Source organism: Andrographis paniculata, unplaced genomic scaffold, assembly GCF_009805555.1.
Source record: "Andrographis paniculata isolate CXL003 unplaced genomic scaffold, ASM980555v1 Contig15END, whole genome shotgun sequence".
In the NCBI taxonomy this organism is placed as follows: Eukaryota; Viridiplantae; Streptophyta; class Magnoliopsida; order Lamiales; family Acanthaceae; genus Andrographis; species Andrographis paniculata.
Genome location: NW_026137435.1, coordinates 859,225 through 876,305, shown reverse-complemented (window position 1 = coordinate 876,305; position 17,081 = coordinate 859,225). Strand labels below are relative to the sequence as shown.

Genomic DNA, 17,081 nt, shown 5'->3' with positions numbered 1-17,081 from the left:
AATGAAAAAATAAATAATTTTTTTAAAAAAAAAAAAAAAGATGTAGTACTCCATTTGTAAAAAATAATTTAAAAACTATATTAATAAAAATAAGTGTATATTAAAATAAAAATAATTAATTAAATTAATTAAATTATAAAATTTAATATATTATAATTATTTTTGAAAAAGAAATGAATCAATTGTGCGAGGAAATAAAAAAATCTGAAGTAATTATACGATATAGAAATAAAATTATTATTATCATTTATTTATTTCATAATTTTTAATAAAATTTGTATAATACTAATCTTCCCATTTTACAATACAGAATTTTAATAAAATTTGTATAATATTAATCTTCCCATTTTACAATGCAGAATTAGTGTTTTATATATTTAGGGTTAAAAGTATAGGGTTAAAAGTAATGTAACGAATGGACAGTAAAAATTTTGATATGTATGTTTAAATAATTGACATATTTCAATTTTTAATAAAATATATTAAATTAGAACTTATTTTATAAATATAAATCAATTTAATTAACTAAAATAACATATAATATCGTAAATATAGATTATTTAAAATTTTTTATTTTTTTTTTTCCCTAAAAATAAATAATTTTATTTACATTTAAAATTTAATCTCTTTTATAAAATTAATTTATAGTAATTATAAATTAATAAAAAATATTTTGTTATTTATTTTATTATAAAAAATTTTATTTTTTATATACCTATATTGCATATATTTTTTTATAATATAACTTTTAATGTATTAAATTTATATTCTAATTTTTTTAATTATATATATTAATTTTTTTATATAAAATCAATGTCCTATATATATATATTTTAAAAAAATATTCTTTCCGTCCGAGGAAATATAATTATAAATTAAAATTAAAATGACTAAATAATTTAATTAAAATAAAAAAATTATCCCATCGGTTAACAATTTATCAATTTTTTTTATTTTGGTCCATCTATAACAAAGTATTATTTTTTTAGTAACGATACTATCTACAATATCATACTAATACTAATAAGGGCAGTTTAATTTTTTTTAACTTTATTTTTCTAATATAATATTAATATTTTTAAAACAAATGAGTATAAAATATAAATTTTAAAATATAATTAAAACATAATTAAAATATAATACCATTTACATTTTGTCTCATTATACTTAACATTAAAAATATCTTGGGAATGGGCACGTTGGTATAAAATAGAATGTAAAATACTAAAATACCCTTCCTTTTTGAATGATTTTAAAAAGTAGGTTAGAGTAATAATTATAGATAGTTTGAAAAAGTAGAAATAATTTTGTTATAAGAAAAAGACAATTTGTCTTTGGACAGACAAAAAAAAAAAAAAAAAGACAATTCTATTGGGACGGATGAAATATTTAAAAATCAATATGTAAAAAGTAAACTAAACATTTGGAATCAGGTTTAAGAAGATAATATAATTATACTCTATTCCTTCCAAAAGTATAGTCTTATTGTGTTGTATACCGAATTTAAACAATATTGATATTATATTGATAGTTGGTAAAAAGTATAGACAAATTACTTTTTCGCCCTTGTAAGTATATTAGTGTAAAAAGTAATGACAATTGTGTAATAATAATGAAAAAATAGGAATAATTTTATGGTGACATGATTATTTATGAAATGAAACTATTGTTTTGGGACGGAAAAAAATGATAAACGAAACTATTATATTAGGAAGTGAGTATTTTAAAAAATAATATTCCTTTCGTCCCATAAAGACGTATTCATTTGTTTTTTACAAGTAGTTTTAGAAATATTAGTATTATTATGATATAATAGGAATAAAGTAGAAATGACTAAAATAACCTTAGTATGTGTGATATAAAGACAATGATATTTGTGTAATATATTATAAATTGTAAAGGTATTTGTAATGTTAGATAGATAGTACAGTTACTTTGTTATGAATAGACTAAAATAGAAAAATTAATACTTTGTTATGAGATGGATGTCGAGAGTAACAATAATAAATAATAAATAATATATATATATATATATGTGGAGAGACAAAATACTGGACGACAGGCCTAAAAAGTTTCGCACACAATCCACGTTCGAAGAGCAGGACTGGAAGGATTCATGCCATCATGTCTCCGGCAGAGTGAAGGCCACACCAAATCATTTGCCACCACATAATTCCGCCATCGGTAACTGCCTCCCATTCAGCCCCCGGCGGCAGATGGCGGCGCTCTTCGCATGCTCCGCCCCACTTCCTCCACTACCCTCCGCCCGACGTCGCTGTGCTCTGTTTAGGACTCATTCGGTTTCTTCTCAAAATTCCACTTCCGCCGCTCGCCGCCCTGCCGTCATTCTTCCGGTTAATGGCCTCTCTCTCTCTCTGGAGTCTGGAGCATGCGTTCTATTGATGTTCATTATTGGAATCATTTCTGAGATTTTATATTTGTTTGTTGTAGGGATTGGGGAATAATACAAATGACTACCAGAAGTTAGCCCTAATTTTGAGCGATTATGGCGTGCCGACGGTGATTGCGAAGGTCTCGAGAATTGATTGGCTGAGAAATGCTGCTGGATTGCTGGACTCGAATTATTGGCGAGGGTCGCTCCGCCCTCGACCAGTTCTCGATTGGTCGGCCATTCACGTGTTCTTATGATGTTCATTTCTTCTTCTTGTTACGCCTGATGTTACAGTGGCAACAATATTCAATGTTTTCTTATGTTTAATGGCAGGTATCTTAAGAGGGTTGAAGCAGCTGTTAATGAGGCCAAGGAGTTGGCTCAAGGTTAGTTTTCATTGCGATAACGTTTTGCAGATTTCATGGCAGTAATGTGCTGATAAAATGGTCATGATTTCCATCAGTTTGGTTCATATTATTGTTTTAGTGACATGAGCTATACCAATTAGTGTTTAATGGTTTCATGCAGTGTGTCAATTAGAGCTAGTTGCCTTTATTATAGTAACTAGAATATGAAACTGAAATTTTTTATTCAATCATGGGCAACAATCCTATCAATTTCTTAAATAAAAGAATACTATAAATATAATTGTATATATTTTTTAAATATATTTTAACACATCTCCTCAAATTCAAGATATGATTGAATAAGCTTTAGTTTGTCATAAGCAAATGTAGTCGAGATATTCCACGAACGAATTTGAATTTGTCAAGATGGACCAAAAGTGGTGTAGCCGTCCATAGGAAGCATATTTATCAACATCTTTAGAGTTGGAAACAAAACATCAGTCGCTCATTCGTAATAAAACTAAAGTCGAAAGCAGAACTCATTCGCTCACAACAGAATTAGAGAGTCGAAGATAGGACTCGCTGCTCTCAATAGAGTTATAGTCGAAAATAGGACTCTCAACGGCGTTAAAATCGAAAGTAGAACTCATTTTGGAGATCGAAGTAGCAGAGACGGAGACAATATGAAAATGGCAGAATGACCGTGGATAAAAACATATACATCAATAAAATATAAAGACATATACAAAATGTAACGAGTCATGGATGTACATAGAGAGAATTTAGCTTTGATACCATGTTAGAATATGAAACTGAAATTTTCTATTTCAATCATATGAACTCTACATATGACAAGACAAATCTCTTAAATAAAAAAACTATCCTAAATATAATATATATTTTCTAAATATATTTTAACAATAGCTATGGTTCTAAGCAGTTTTCTGTTTCAAAAAGTACACCCTTCCCATGATTTTGGGTAGTGACATTAAGCACAAAAGAATCAAATGATTTCCATGGTTAATGCTACTTTTTAAGAAGAATTCCATCTCTATAACCTCTACTTTTTTTCATACCAAAGATTATTAGGCATGACTCTCGCAATAAACAGGGCTTCTATAACTCTGAACATCTAAACATGGACGAAAGGCATTTGACATACTTATTGTGCCATCTAAAGTTTTGTCCTATCTATCACATACGGCGTGAACTAGTAAAATCTGTTTGTCAAAAAGCACAAAGGAAAATATAGGAAGACTATTGGACAGAACAATGAGAAATGATCCAAGAAGCTGTAGAGGATTGAAGAAATTCTTCATTTTCGATAGTCTGGCTTATAAGATAACGGAGCCCCTTTCTAACACTGATTCACCTACTTATGCTTTTATATTTTAAACCTCTTAGTACACTATGCATTTAACATCTGTTTGGAATTTGTATGTTAATTTTAGATTTAAACTTTTTCTTTCTTTGGTGATGGTAGTAAGATTAATGACTCATAGGTCAAGGTGAACTTCACTCTGTTTCTAGTCAGACAAAGGACAAGAACTTGAACTAAAAAATCCTTATAGGCTGAGGCCATAATCACTGATAAGCCTTTAGTTTATTAACACTACTATTTATTCATCAGTGAATTAATTAGCTCATTGATAATACTTCAAAATAGTCTTCTCTCTCTCTCTCTCTCTCCTCATCAGTTGCTTCCCTTCTTTTAATCAATCCCATAAAGTATGTTACTCAACCAAGTTTGTTCAGTAAAAAAAAAAAAAAAGAACCAAGTTTGTTCGGTGTTGATCTATGATTGATCGTTTATGGATGCCACTAAGACCTATAGGCAGTTATGGACAAGTTTCTTTTGAAGGTTTCTTATATTATGCCAACTTAGTCTTGGTTTGATTAATTTTATTTTGATTTACTGAAGCTCGAAAGAAGGGTATAATAAGTATGGAGCTCATGGAAATGAAACTGGATTTGCAAACCAGGCTGTTCAGATTAATTTATGTTCTACTTAGATTCACTAATGCTCAAATGATCCCTTGCTCTTCCACTTAGGAGTTCATTTAAATAGAACACATACCAACATTTAAGCAGAGATCTGCCCGAGTCGTATTTAAGTGGAACTCCTTTCTGCTTAGAATTAGCCAACTACTCGTTTGGCTCAAACTCAATCCCTGCTTTGCATTTTCTCCTGCTCAATATCTCTTGGTCTCTTCTGCTTGCTTGGATGCTTTTGGAAGCTCAAATATATTCTTGGATGGAATTCAGCTCACTTATCTAGGTGCGACTCGACAAGATTCAATAAAGCTTGACAAGGCAATATATTTTTTTAATCTACATTAGACAAAGCTCGAGTTTGATTTAAAAACTTTCTGACAAGCTTGAGTTTGAACTTGAGCTTGTTTATGTAATTAAGCGAGCTTGAGTTCAGTTCTATAAAAAACTTGAGTCGAGTTCAAAAATAAAATACCTGACTTAGATTGAATAATAGGTCTACTTCAAACAAGATTGGTGTTTCTCTCTAGTTTTATGTTCTGGTCAGTCACCCGAGTTCTTCTCAAATTGTGTGAGCCTTCTCAATTTAGCCCCTAATGTTCAGATTTCATTCCTTTATTTTATTTCCGGTTTCGATTTTTCCATCCTAAATTGTGTTTATTAAGGGTAGAACCAAGTTATCTGTGCAGCAATGAACTTTTTTTCTTGCTTGAAACAACTTATTACATCCATAAACAGCGAAATCTTTGTGTAGGTTCAACCTTATCTTTGGTTGGGCACTCGGCCGGAGGATGGCTTGCTCGTGTTTACATGCAAGAATTCGGGATTTCAGATGTTTCCCTGCTGCTCACGCTAGGAACCCCACACCTGTACGTAATATTTCTGGAATGCATTCATAATTTAGTCATCATATTATGATAACAACATAAAAATCGAATTATCATTTCCTTCTATGTCAAATGCACTCTTGTTTTATAATATGCTTTAGTAAGTTGAAATCTTGATGAACTAAGAACAATTTTGTTTTCCATTGCATGGTTACATCAGTGCACCACCTAAAGGTGTATCAGGAGTCATCGACCAGACGAGGGGCCTTCTTGATTACATCGAAAAGAATTGTGCTAAAGCTGTCTACACTCCAGAACTAAGATTCGTATGCATTGCAGGGAGGTAAATTGAAAAATCCTATTCACAGGTGACTCCTTGCAGCAAAAGAACTATATATATATATATATATATTACTTTACATTGCTATATGATAATTAAGGGTGAAAATAGACCAGACGTTCGATTTAAGCTTATTTTAAAGCCTATTGAATTAATTAGAATAGACTAAGGCTTTAAAAAAAATCTTTTAAGCCTATAAGGCCGATTTATTTATATATATAATTTTGATTTAATATATAAAATTATTATATTTTTAAGTATTTATACTTTTTTAAAAAAAATTAATTTAGGGTGTATTTGTTTGGGGGTTTGGATTTTGAGTTGGGATTTGAATAGTAAAAAATTTGAATTTGAATAGTTGTATGATGTGATATAAATAGGTGTTGATGTGATGTTTTGAATGTAAAATTGATTTTTAGTATAATATAAAAAATGAAAAATAAGTGTTTGATTTGATATTTATTAGAGGAAAAAATGGGATGAATAGTGGAAATCTTCACAAAACCTTCAAACAAACACACCCTTAGTGATAATAATCAAATATAAAATTGATTTATTTTAACTATAATTATATATATACATACAATAATAATTGCATTTATATTTTTTTACTAATATTGAATTTTAAAAAATAGAAAATTAATTACTACCTCCGTTCGGCTCCAAATGTCATTTACTTTTTGTGTAAAAAATTGCAAAAATACTTTCATTAGTGTCTTATAATATTAATAGAAGAACATTTGTATAAAAAATGATGCAAAGATATTTTTAACTACGCAAGAGGTAAATATGATCCTTAGAGGCGGACGGAGGAAGTATTATATAAGCTTTTAAATAGACTTTTAGACTACATAGACTTAAAAATAGGCCAGACTCAAACTTTATAATCATTTTATTACATGCTAATAGGCCAGACTCAGGTCTTAATTTTCAAAATAGGTGTGGTCTGTTTAGCCAAAGTTTTATCTGTCCTATTTCGGTCCCTAATGATAAGTTTACAAGCGAGAAAGAAAAATAAATTCGCGCTAAAAAAACAATAAAAATAAAAATGGTAATTGCACCGTATACGACAGGTACATACAAGGGGCTCGTTTACTGAGCAGCGGCAACACAACCATTATGTCTGAAATCGATCAGCCGGTCGAGGAAATGGCCGGAATTGTTGCATCAGCGTCACCACCAACTACTTTTGAAGCTCGATTTGTCGGGCAGGGGTATAAGCAGGTAATTCCTGACAGCAGTTGTTGGATCTTGCCATACAATACAAATTATACAATACGATACATAATAAGGTTGTAATGGATTAGGTTTGCGGACAGGCGGATGTCTGGGGCGACGGAGTGGTGCCGGAGATGTCTGCACATCTAGAAGGTGCCCTGAACATAAGGCTGGATGGAGTTTACCACTCTCCCATTGGAGCAGATGATGAAACAAGGCCATGGTATGGATCTCCTGCCATTGTTGATCAATGGATACATCACCTGCTTCACTAACACCATAATAGTTACGGGTACCAAATTTTTTGTTGTTATTTAAATTTATTTTCGTTTTTTTTTTCAGTAAAAATATATTATTTTTAACCTTAAAAAGTAAAAAATTTATATATTTATTATTATTATTTTTTTAAATATGTGTTCGATCAAACGAACACACAATTTGATGACTATTATTATATTATGTTCCACTCCATTTATTATTCCATTCTCTCTAAATTACAGTCTTGAAAAGTTGTAGGTTGCTATTATGGTAAGAGGCCATAATTGAATATATATATATATATATATTCCAGCTGATTTAAGATTTCAATTTGAGTTTTGGGGTTGGAAAGAATGAAAATTCGAATTGAAATAATATTTAATAAGATATAAATGATGTAGTTTTTTCTCTTTTTTAATGAAAATTATTTATTTTGGTAGTATATTCAGGTTGTGGTCTTTTAAAATTTTTGAATAGTTATTTATTTATTTATTTTTGAGATCTCTGTTTAATCTTGATAATTATGAAAAAAATCATTGAAATTGTGGAGCTTGTTCTTCCACTATTTACTAATACTAAGGACATGACTCCCAATATATATAACAAAAAATATGTTAGGACGAAATAATTATTATATAAAAATAATACTCTTATGTTCCATTTAAACTTTCTTCATTAAAAATAATCATAGATTAATATCAAATTATTTTTAATTTTTATATAAATTATAAATATACGATAAATTACAAAATTATAAATATATACATAGAATTAATTTATATAAATAAAATATTATTATTTTTTAATTTATTATAAAATTCCAAAAAATCTCTTTCAAAGAAAATTGAGGGAATATATTTTTATAAAAAAATTGTGATATTAAATAATATAAAAAAATAGAAATTATGTAAACAAATCTTTAACCTTAACAAAAATTGATATTCATTTTCTTACACATATTTCACCTTTATTTTATTCCTCAAACATTTCTAAATTACATAGCCGTCTCTTCTTTTACACTCAAATTTGATGTGCTTCTAAATTAAACTTTTATATCTTTCTTCTTTTTTCATTATTGAAATTTGTGCATACAATTTTTAAAAAATATTTTGATTTCTTATCATTTTCACTAGGGTGAGTATTCGGATTTCATCAAATCCAAACCGATTCGAAAATTCAAATTTTTTGCAAAAATCAATCTGATCCGAAATAATCGAAATCCGAACTAAAAAATTCGAACCGAACCGAAAATTCCGAAATTCTCTATATTTTGTTATTTTTTAAAATTTTATATTTTCTTTCATATTTTTATAATTGTTTTATACCATTAAATATATATAAATATAATAAGTAAAAATAAGTATATTAAATATATAATTAATTATTTTTAGTTCTTATTTTAATTAAAATATTAAAATATAATATTTCGAATTTCAAATTAGTTTGAATTTTTAGGAATTTACAAAAGATTCAATCATAACCAAATTATGAATTTCAATTTGGTTCTGATCGAAATTTTGAATTTCGGATATTTTATTCCCCATAATTTTAACTGTGATTTTACAAATCATATGAATTATTTTTATAAAATAAAATAAATTTTATATGATTTTTTAAAATTACATTTCCTGTTCCATCGAATAAAGTATTTTATTATTAATATTATAAAAAATAATATATAAATATATATATATATATATCTCAAAATACAATAGAAGACAAGAGTGAACACACTTATCAAACTTGAGCAAGGTACTATCGAAATCATTCTTGGGCTTTAAGGTATGAACAAAGAAATAAATTGATCTGCCTAAAGGCCCATGATTCAAAATCGAAGACCTGTTTGATGTTCCTCATTATCTTCATTTCTTCGAGGCGACACCCAAATTCTCTTATCCATTTGTTTATCTCCTTCCTCTGCCGCTTCATTTGTCGTTCTTGTCGACACAGACGGGGGCAGCTTTGCTGTAGATTCTCCAATTTAATTTTCGGTCTGCGCAGGACCTTCTCTCCTTCTCCATTGATGCACAGGCGAAGTTCCGCAGTGAAGGGTGGAATTCTTCGTTGGAAAAGTAAAAGATTGGCTGATGAAATGTGTGAGGAGTTGGAAAAAGTACATTCGAGTACGTGTGCGTGACTGAGCGTTGTGGAGGAGGAGGAGGATGACGTGCTTGTTGCCGCAGTTCAAGTGTTCGCTTGACAATTTTGCAGTTAAGGCCAAGTTACATAGCTGTAAGTCATTCTGTTGATTGTTTTTGTTAGATTATGTGATGATTGATGAATGCATATGGTTTATTGTTGATTTTGTTGAACTTTGAATCAATCGAGGATTTGGACGATTCTCTGTATTCGTTGTTGTATATTATTGTGTGTATGAGGAAAAATGAATATGTTTAAGAAAGAAATAATCTAACTAATTCAGTTTTGGAGTTTTGGAAAATTTTGGAAATAATGTTTTGTGATTGTGAAAATATATTTGATTCGATAGTTTCGAGGGTGAAAAAAGTGATGGATAAATAGAGCTTTCAAATAGGTCTCCATCAACATGGATAAGTAATGGAATGAGATTTATTTCACTCTTTACATTTCATTTTCGATTGTTGTCTTCGACCATAGATTTTGCTTTTCGAATGCAGATGAACTGTTGTTCAAAGACCTCAGCAATGTAGGTGGTTAATAGTGGAAGTCCTATTTAGTATGAAGATTGTAAAATTCTGTTTGTAGCTGTTATTGTTCTTCATTTAGTGTCTTCTTATGCATCGAATAATTAGCCTCGATTATGTTCCATTATCTTGGGATGTTTTTAGTTTTCTTTACAGTAAAAGTTCTTCGAAGGGATTTGAACACTAACATAGTCCTGTTTGATTCTTCGATTTATTTCATCCAATGCAAGAAAGCAGTAAGTTGTGATTTCATAGGGTAGTTTATCTTTTCAGTTCATCGTTGGAAATTACATGTTTGGGATTATTTAACTTACTTTGATAATTTAATCAAATGCAGCGAAAAGTAGAGAAGCTATTAATATTCGGGCACATTGTGTCGTGTCAGCTGCATCTGCGCCAACGTTGACGGAAACAGCCACAGGACTCGATTTTGAGAAGCTAAATTTATCATCATTAGAATCCATTCCAGTTTCTGTTCCTGCTGATAGGTTATGGACGACATCTATATCAGCAGCAAAAGCAGCAATGCTTGCATTGGAGAAATTACCTTCTTTAGATACTCTTCCGATTCCAACAGCTGCTGAGAAAGAATTAGCATATGCTCGAGCAGTTGAATCTCTTCCTAAGGTAAAATTCTAAGATTATGGAGATTTGTTTCATCTTTGTTGTCCTGTTTGAGGAAACATGGCGTTCCTTTTGTTCGACTTTATTGTTTAGAGACACATTTCAATTGTCTGACCTTTTAGCATACACTGGATTTGCTTGTCTATTTAAATGTTATCTACCTTCTCTTCGATCAAATTCTAGGTCTTATGTTGGATTAATAAAATTTTAATTTGGGCAATGTTCTAATTGATCTTTATATCAGAAAATGTTCCAACTCTTCTCTTAACCGGACCCCAACTTTTTTCTTTCAAAATATTTTGTAGTGATATTAGCAATTGCTGTGTTCGTTAACTATAACGTAATTGCAGATAGATATTGGGGAAACTTTAGGTAAGGAGATGATTCTCACAAGTGATGGAGCTGATCTCTCTGCCGCTGCATCTGAAGTTGTTGCCTTAGCTAAAGCTGCTGTCAAATTAGCAAAAGATGCAGCCATGATGACCGATCATATTAAATCCATGAAGAATGCTACTTCTGTCGGAGATTCACCTGAATTAGATACTTCAATTTTAGAGAAAAGCCGACTCGATCATCTTGCTATCAGAAGAAAGTCTGAAGTTTCCGAAATTGAGTTGGGAAAATATTATACGTCGTCTACCCCTTCTGCAGGATCTGATGATGATGATATAGAGCCCAGTATCCAAGAACTTGAATTTCTCGAGTCACAACTTTCGAATAGCATAGCTGTCAGATCAAATCGTCGAGGAGAGAGGAAGTTCAAGAGAGCTAGAGCTGCAGAAAAAGCAGCGGCAGCTGTGGCTAATGCGGTGCCTTTAAAATATACTTCTTCAAGCCGGAAAAAACGTCCTTTGATACAGGATATAGATTATTCTGACCCGTTGCGTTACTTAAGAGGTACTACAAGTACTTCTAGGCTGCTCACTGCTTCCCAAGAACAGGTTTTGTCTAAAGGGATTCAGGTAATACCCTTTTCGCCATTTTTAAGCTTCTTATACTACTTCTGGAAAAATATCGAATGCTGCATTATGGATTCTTCGTATTGGTATTGAGACTATACACCAGATTTAAATGTCAGTTGACTTGTTCTTATGCTAGCCCTGCATATTTGTACTTGATCTGTGGAAAGTTTACACCCAATTGATTTGATTATTGGTATTTTTGTTGCATTCGTGTCTTGCCATTGTAATTTTTGCCGTACTTAGCTAAATCTTATTGCGCTTCTTGATGAGTTGCGATGTTTGAACCCCCTTTTGTCCCACATATGAATTATGTGATCTTTTTCATCTGTTTTGTACTCATCTCTAAATTCGATCAAAGAAAACTATAATTTCGTTTTTGATAGATTGATTGATTTCTTATGTCTTGAGTCCCTTCTTGTTCGATTCATGAAATCTTTAAATTTTTTTAATACATGGCTTAGTTTTTATTTGATATGTTCTTTCGACGCAAACTTAGGTTCTAATGAAGTTGGAAAGGCTTCACGAAGAGCTTAGAGAAAGGTGCGGCGGCGAGCCTGCATTTTCCGATTGGGCTGCAGCTGCCGGCATGGATCAGAAAACCTTGAGGGAGCAGATAAATTACGGCGTTCAATGCAAAGATAAGATGATTAAGAGCAACATACGCCTCGTTATTTCGATTGCAAAAAATTACCAGGGCATCGGGATGGATCTTCAAGATTTAGTTCAGGTAGTAATTTGTTTTGTCACTACTTTATCCGACCTACTTCTTACATTCACGTCGACGCATTTTCAGGAAGGATGCCGAGGACTGGTAAGAGGAGCCGAGAAATTCGATGCTTCGAAAGGCTTCAAATTCTCAACTTACGCGCACTGGTGGATAAAGCAAGCCGTTCGGAAATCTCTTTCCGACCAGTCCCGGACAATCCGACTACCTGTAAGAATTCGACGCCTTTTGTCTTATAACGCCCTGATACGTAGGGATGACATACCGAAAATATCGATCAATACCGATACCGTACCTAACTTTTTGGTATGGCTAAAATATATACCGGTACCGTATCGAAAGTTTTGGTATACCGAAATTCAGTATATCGAAACTTTCGTTACGCTACCGGTATATACCGCTTATACCGAAAATTTCAATTTCGGTATAATACTGAAATATACCGCTTATACCGAAAATTTTGATTTCGGTACGATACCAGTATATACCGATTGTACCAAAAATATAATTTTAAATTTCAAAATAATTAAAATAATAATAATAAATATCACCATTCTCCGCCACAAAAATATTATAAAAAAATCAATAAATCTTCAATAGTCTGCATATTTTTTTGTTATGATTTAAAAAAAATTAGTAATTATTATTTATATTAATTAAATAATTTAATAAAAATAATATCAGTACGGCATTATATCGAAATACCCGAAAATACATACCGATATCGTATCAAAATTTTCGGTATTTTCGACACGATATGGTTCGATAAGTCGGTATTTCTGTATGTTTGGTAAATTTCTCCGCCCCTACTTAAACGTAAAATCGCTCAATGTTTACTGCTTCCTTCGACAGTTCCACATGGTCGAGGCGACGTATAGAGTTAAAGAGGCGAGAAAACAATTATACAACGAAAACGGTAGAGATCCCGACGACGAAGAAGTCGCCACAGCAACAGGTCTATCGATGAAACGTCTTTCTGCCGTCATGCTATCCCCGAAGCCTCCGAAATCTCTCGACCAGAAAGTCGGGATAAACCAGGACCTCAAACCCTCGGTAATTCGGACCTCCTTAACACACGTCTTATGTAATATTTACGACGATATTTCACCAGCTCACCGGAATGCTCGATTCTGGTTGTCAGGAAGTGATTGCGGATCCTGAGGCTGAGACGTTGGAGGAGTTGCTGACGAAGCAGTTGATGAGACAGGACTTGGCGAAGGTTCTCGACAGCCTAGGACCGAGAGAGAAGCAGGTTGTAAGATGGAGGTTCGGGCTGGAGGATGGTAGGATGAAGACATTGCAAGAAATCGGGGAGATTATGGGGGTGAGCCGAGAGCGCGTGAGGCAGATCGAAACGAGCGCCTTCCGGAAGCTCAAGAACAAGAAGAGAATTAAGGTTTTGCAGCAGTACGCCGTCGCGACTTAAGACCATGTGCAATGCGGGAACCTGTTCCTCGATCTTGATCTTGATTTCGATTCGGATTTACGACTTCGATCTTGATCTTGATTTTGATCTTGATGTTGTGGCTTAGTATGTCCTGAATTGTGTTGTGTTGTATGTTAGAAACACCCTCTCATTCTTGATCCTTATGTTATGCTTAATTTTAAGACAAAGCAAAGGCAAGAACAAACAATTTGAACCTCCTTTTTTATTCAAATGTAGGTTGTGTCTTTTTGTGTTCTATGACATTTTTTTTTTTCTTTAAAAAATATCACAATAAATAATTTATTATTTTTTTTTTATATTATATTATAAATTTATTTTACATTTAAAATATCAGTATTTAAATTAATCTTTTACTGTTAAAAAATTCAAACAAAAAAAGTGAAACCCTTGGACAAACACACCGTAATTGTTTTGGTTCTTGATACTAATATTCAGACACCATGGTTTTTATTAATTTTTATTATTATTATTGTTATTTTCACAATAAATACAACAAAATACTCCATTGGTCTATGGATTTGTTTGGCACAAAAATGAAGAAATTATCATATTTATTATAAAAAATATATTAAATAATTGAAAAAATACAGTTTAATAAATAGAAAATTAGTAATAAATTAGTTATTATTTATTATTTAATAAAATTATAAATAGATAAAGTTATTTTTTATATAAATAAATTGTACATAAATTTAGTATATAATAAAAAAAAAATTGTATAATCTTTTCACAATTAGAGTTGAGAAGCAGAAGCACCTCAGCAGGCCAAAGCCCAAAATTATTTATTATTATTATTATTATTATTATTATTATGTGGTGATTGAAATAAAAGTGGGTATGGTTGGACTTTTCTATCACTGTGTTTTCATATGTTAATTTGCTGCATTAATACCAAGTGGTTGTGCTGTGTTGCACCAAATTAAAGAAAGAAAAGGAAAAAGGAAAGTTGGGATACTTTTGGTGTGGTTTATTGTCCACGATTAACAAGTGGAAGAATCACTAATTGATGTCTTCTAATATGGATGGTATATATATATATTATTTAATTTAAAAATATTAAATTGGAAGGACACATGGGCATGTAAAAAGTCGTTTTATATATAATACTCCCTCCGTCCCAAATATCATATCCACATTGTCGTTTCTGTCCGTCACACGTACCATGTTACTTTCCTTTTTTTGAAAAATGATTACACACTTTAATCTCATTTTAAATTTTAATTTTTTTTTAATTCTAATTAAACTAATTAATTATCTTAATCTTAATTTATAATTATTTATATTATAAGATAATTATTTTTACTAATACAATATTCTTAATTATCTATTAATTATATCCCTCCTAAAATACCGTGTCTACAGTGTAGCGGACGGACACGGTATATGAGCCGGAGGAGTATAATCAACAAAGATTAGGCCAAAAGTAATGAATGAATGCATCATCTAGAATATTCTTATTCAATATTATTGACCCCCACCGACACTACACACCTCTAATTTATTTATTTACTTATTATTATTATTATTATTATTATTATTATTATTATTATGTTGAAAAGCATGCATGCATGCATGCACATGGAGACCCACCAAACAATAGAAAGTTACACTAAGGTAAATTAATATGGCCCAAATTAATTTAAAATATTAATCTAGCTTTTTATTATTTTGTCGAATGCCTAACTGTATAGATTTGGACAATATAAATGTGAACTTAACCAGCAAACATAATCAAGAGGGCAAATTTGTAATTTACTTACTCCCTCCTCTTTTATCTATGTATTCATTTATTTTTTTAGTATTATATTATGGTGTGGTATGAATAAAATATAAAATACCAAAATAATCTTATTTGTATTGTATGATATAAACCTAATGACATTTGTATAATATATTGTAAGTTGTAAAAATATTTTTAACTTTAATACAAAGTACAGTTACTTAAAAAAAAATAGATACTTTGTTATCAACAGACCAAATTAAAAAAAATTAAAAAAATTATAAATTGTTAACATGATATTGTTTGTTTTGAACCGAACTTGTACATATTAAAAACATATGGTATTGAATATTTGAATTCATGACTTTATAGCTACGAGTCTACCTACACCAAGAATTTATTATTATTATTATTATTATTATTATTATGAAAATTGGTGTTTTGCATAGGTATAATTGTTATAATAATATTTTATATGGAAAATGTATATTGAATATAATAGTCTCACTGTTCCAATATAATAGTCTTGTTTACTATTTTTGTCCGTTCCAAAACAATAATCTTATTTCCATAAATAACCATATCACTATAAAACTATTCATACTTTTTTTTATTACACAATTGCCACTACTTTTTACACTAATACACTCACAAGGGCAAAAAATTCTTTTATGCATACTTTTTACCAATTACCAATATAATATCAATATTCCTTAAATCTCGTGTCCAATCCAATTAAGACTATATTTATGGAACGGATGAAGTATTTGTTATAAAAAAATGAAAAATTATGTAAAAATGATAAAAATTGAAAAAATAAATTGAAACAGAAGGAGTACTATCTTATTTACAACATATTCCTTGTACTTTAAAGAATATTTATCAAAATATTTTTACATTATATATTTTATATAAAATATTAATATTTTTTACTGTCCAATTTAGGTGTTGTCGTAGTCAAATCAAACGACACAAGTAATGAGAGCACATGATAATACAACGTACAATACAATATGCTATTAATTCTCAACACAATAATCATATGTATACCATAACGTGCATTATGTATACCGCAAGACATATATTTTTATGTACACAACATTGTGTTATCTATCTTTCATTGGATGTTGATTTCTTGATATTCGGATATTGATTTAATCAAATCAGCATCTTAACCACTAAGCACTGTCATAAAAAAACAAAATGAATATATATATATATTATATATATAAAAGAAATGGATTTATATCTTCTCAATTGTAAAAAGGTCAAAAGCCAATGAATGTGGGAGGAAAGTGATGAATTTTTACCAAGTTTAGTTTAGTTATTAATATTTTGTGGTTGGCAAAGTCAACTAAATAAAATGTCACATGCAATGATTTTGGACCAAACATACATATATAGCAACATGCATGATGGCATGGGACCTTTCACAATATGTTCTTTTGAGCTTCCAATTTCAACACCTACCTATCCCCACCCCACCCCACCCCACCATAATATATATATATATATATCTTATACACATAGCAAGATTGTCAAATTAATACCAATATATTAGTAGGCA

The 17,081-nt window shown here is 30.4% G+C and overlaps 2 protein-coding genes across 3 annotated transcripts; both read left to right on the top strand.

The window, feature by feature from the left end:
* Window positions 1–2,018: 2,018 nt before the first annotated feature.
* LOC127262032 (uncharacterized) lies at window positions 2,019–7,560 on the top strand. Its single transcript, XM_051290517.1, has 7 exons — window positions 2,019–2,354; window positions 2,452–2,624; window positions 2,726–2,778; window positions 5,486–5,600; window positions 5,779–5,901; window positions 6,972–7,122; window positions 7,206–7,560. Exons 1-7 carry the CDS (start codon window positions 2,034–2,036, stop codon window positions 7,389–7,391), a joined length of 1,122 nt encoding a protein of 373 aa, XP_051146474.1. The 5' UTR covers window positions 2,019–2,033; the 3' UTR covers window positions 7,392–7,560.
* A 1,675-nt stretch (window positions 7,561–9,235) lies between these two features.
* LOC127262222 (RNA polymerase sigma factor sigB-like) lies at window positions 9,236–14,029 on the top strand. 2 transcript variants are annotated; one of them, XM_051290823.1, is made up of 7 exons: window positions 9,236–9,584; window positions 10,375–10,664; window positions 11,012–11,623; window positions 12,120–12,350; window positions 12,417–12,557; window positions 13,200–13,400; window positions 13,489–14,029. In XM_051290823.1, exons 2-7 carry the CDS (start codon window positions 10,563–10,565, stop codon window positions 13,771–13,773), a joined length of 1,572 nt encoding a protein of 523 aa, XP_051146780.1. In that variant the 5' UTR covers window positions 9,236–9,584; window positions 10,375–10,562; the 3' UTR covers window positions 13,774–14,029. The 2 variants fall into 2 exon arrangements, with proteins under 2 accessions (XP_051146780.1, XP_051146771.1); XM_051290814.1 differs by having other exon boundaries at window positions 9,236–9,606.
* The last annotated feature ends 3,052 nt before the right edge of the window (window positions 14,030–17,081 follow it).

Bases quoted from the DNA above. Each gene is read 5' to 3' on its own strand.
- LOC127262032 (XM_051290517.1), top strand. From the start codon at position 2,034: ATGTGGAGAGACAAAATACTGGACGACAGGCCTAAAAAGTTTCGCACA. The intron at 2,625-2,725 runs GTCGGCCATTCA...GTTTAATGGCAG, and splicing joins CCTCGACCAGTTCTCGATTG to GTATCTTAAGAGGGTTGAAG. The intron at 7,123-7,205 runs GTAATTCCTGAC...GTAATGGATTAG, and splicing joins TCGGGCAGGGGTATAAGCAG to GTTTGCGGACAGGCGGATGT.
- LOC127262222 (XM_051290814.1), top strand. From the start codon at position 9,537: ATGACGTGCTTGTTGCCGCAGTTCAAGTGTTCGCTTGACAATTTTGCA. The intron at 11,624-12,119 runs GTAATACCCTTT...ACGCAAACTTAG, and splicing joins TTTTGTCTAAAGGGATTCAG to GTTCTAATGAAGTTGGAAAG. The intron at 12,558-13,199 runs GTAAGAATTCGA...TTCCTTCGACAG, and splicing joins CCCGGACAATCCGACTACCT to TTCCACATGGTCGAGGCGAC.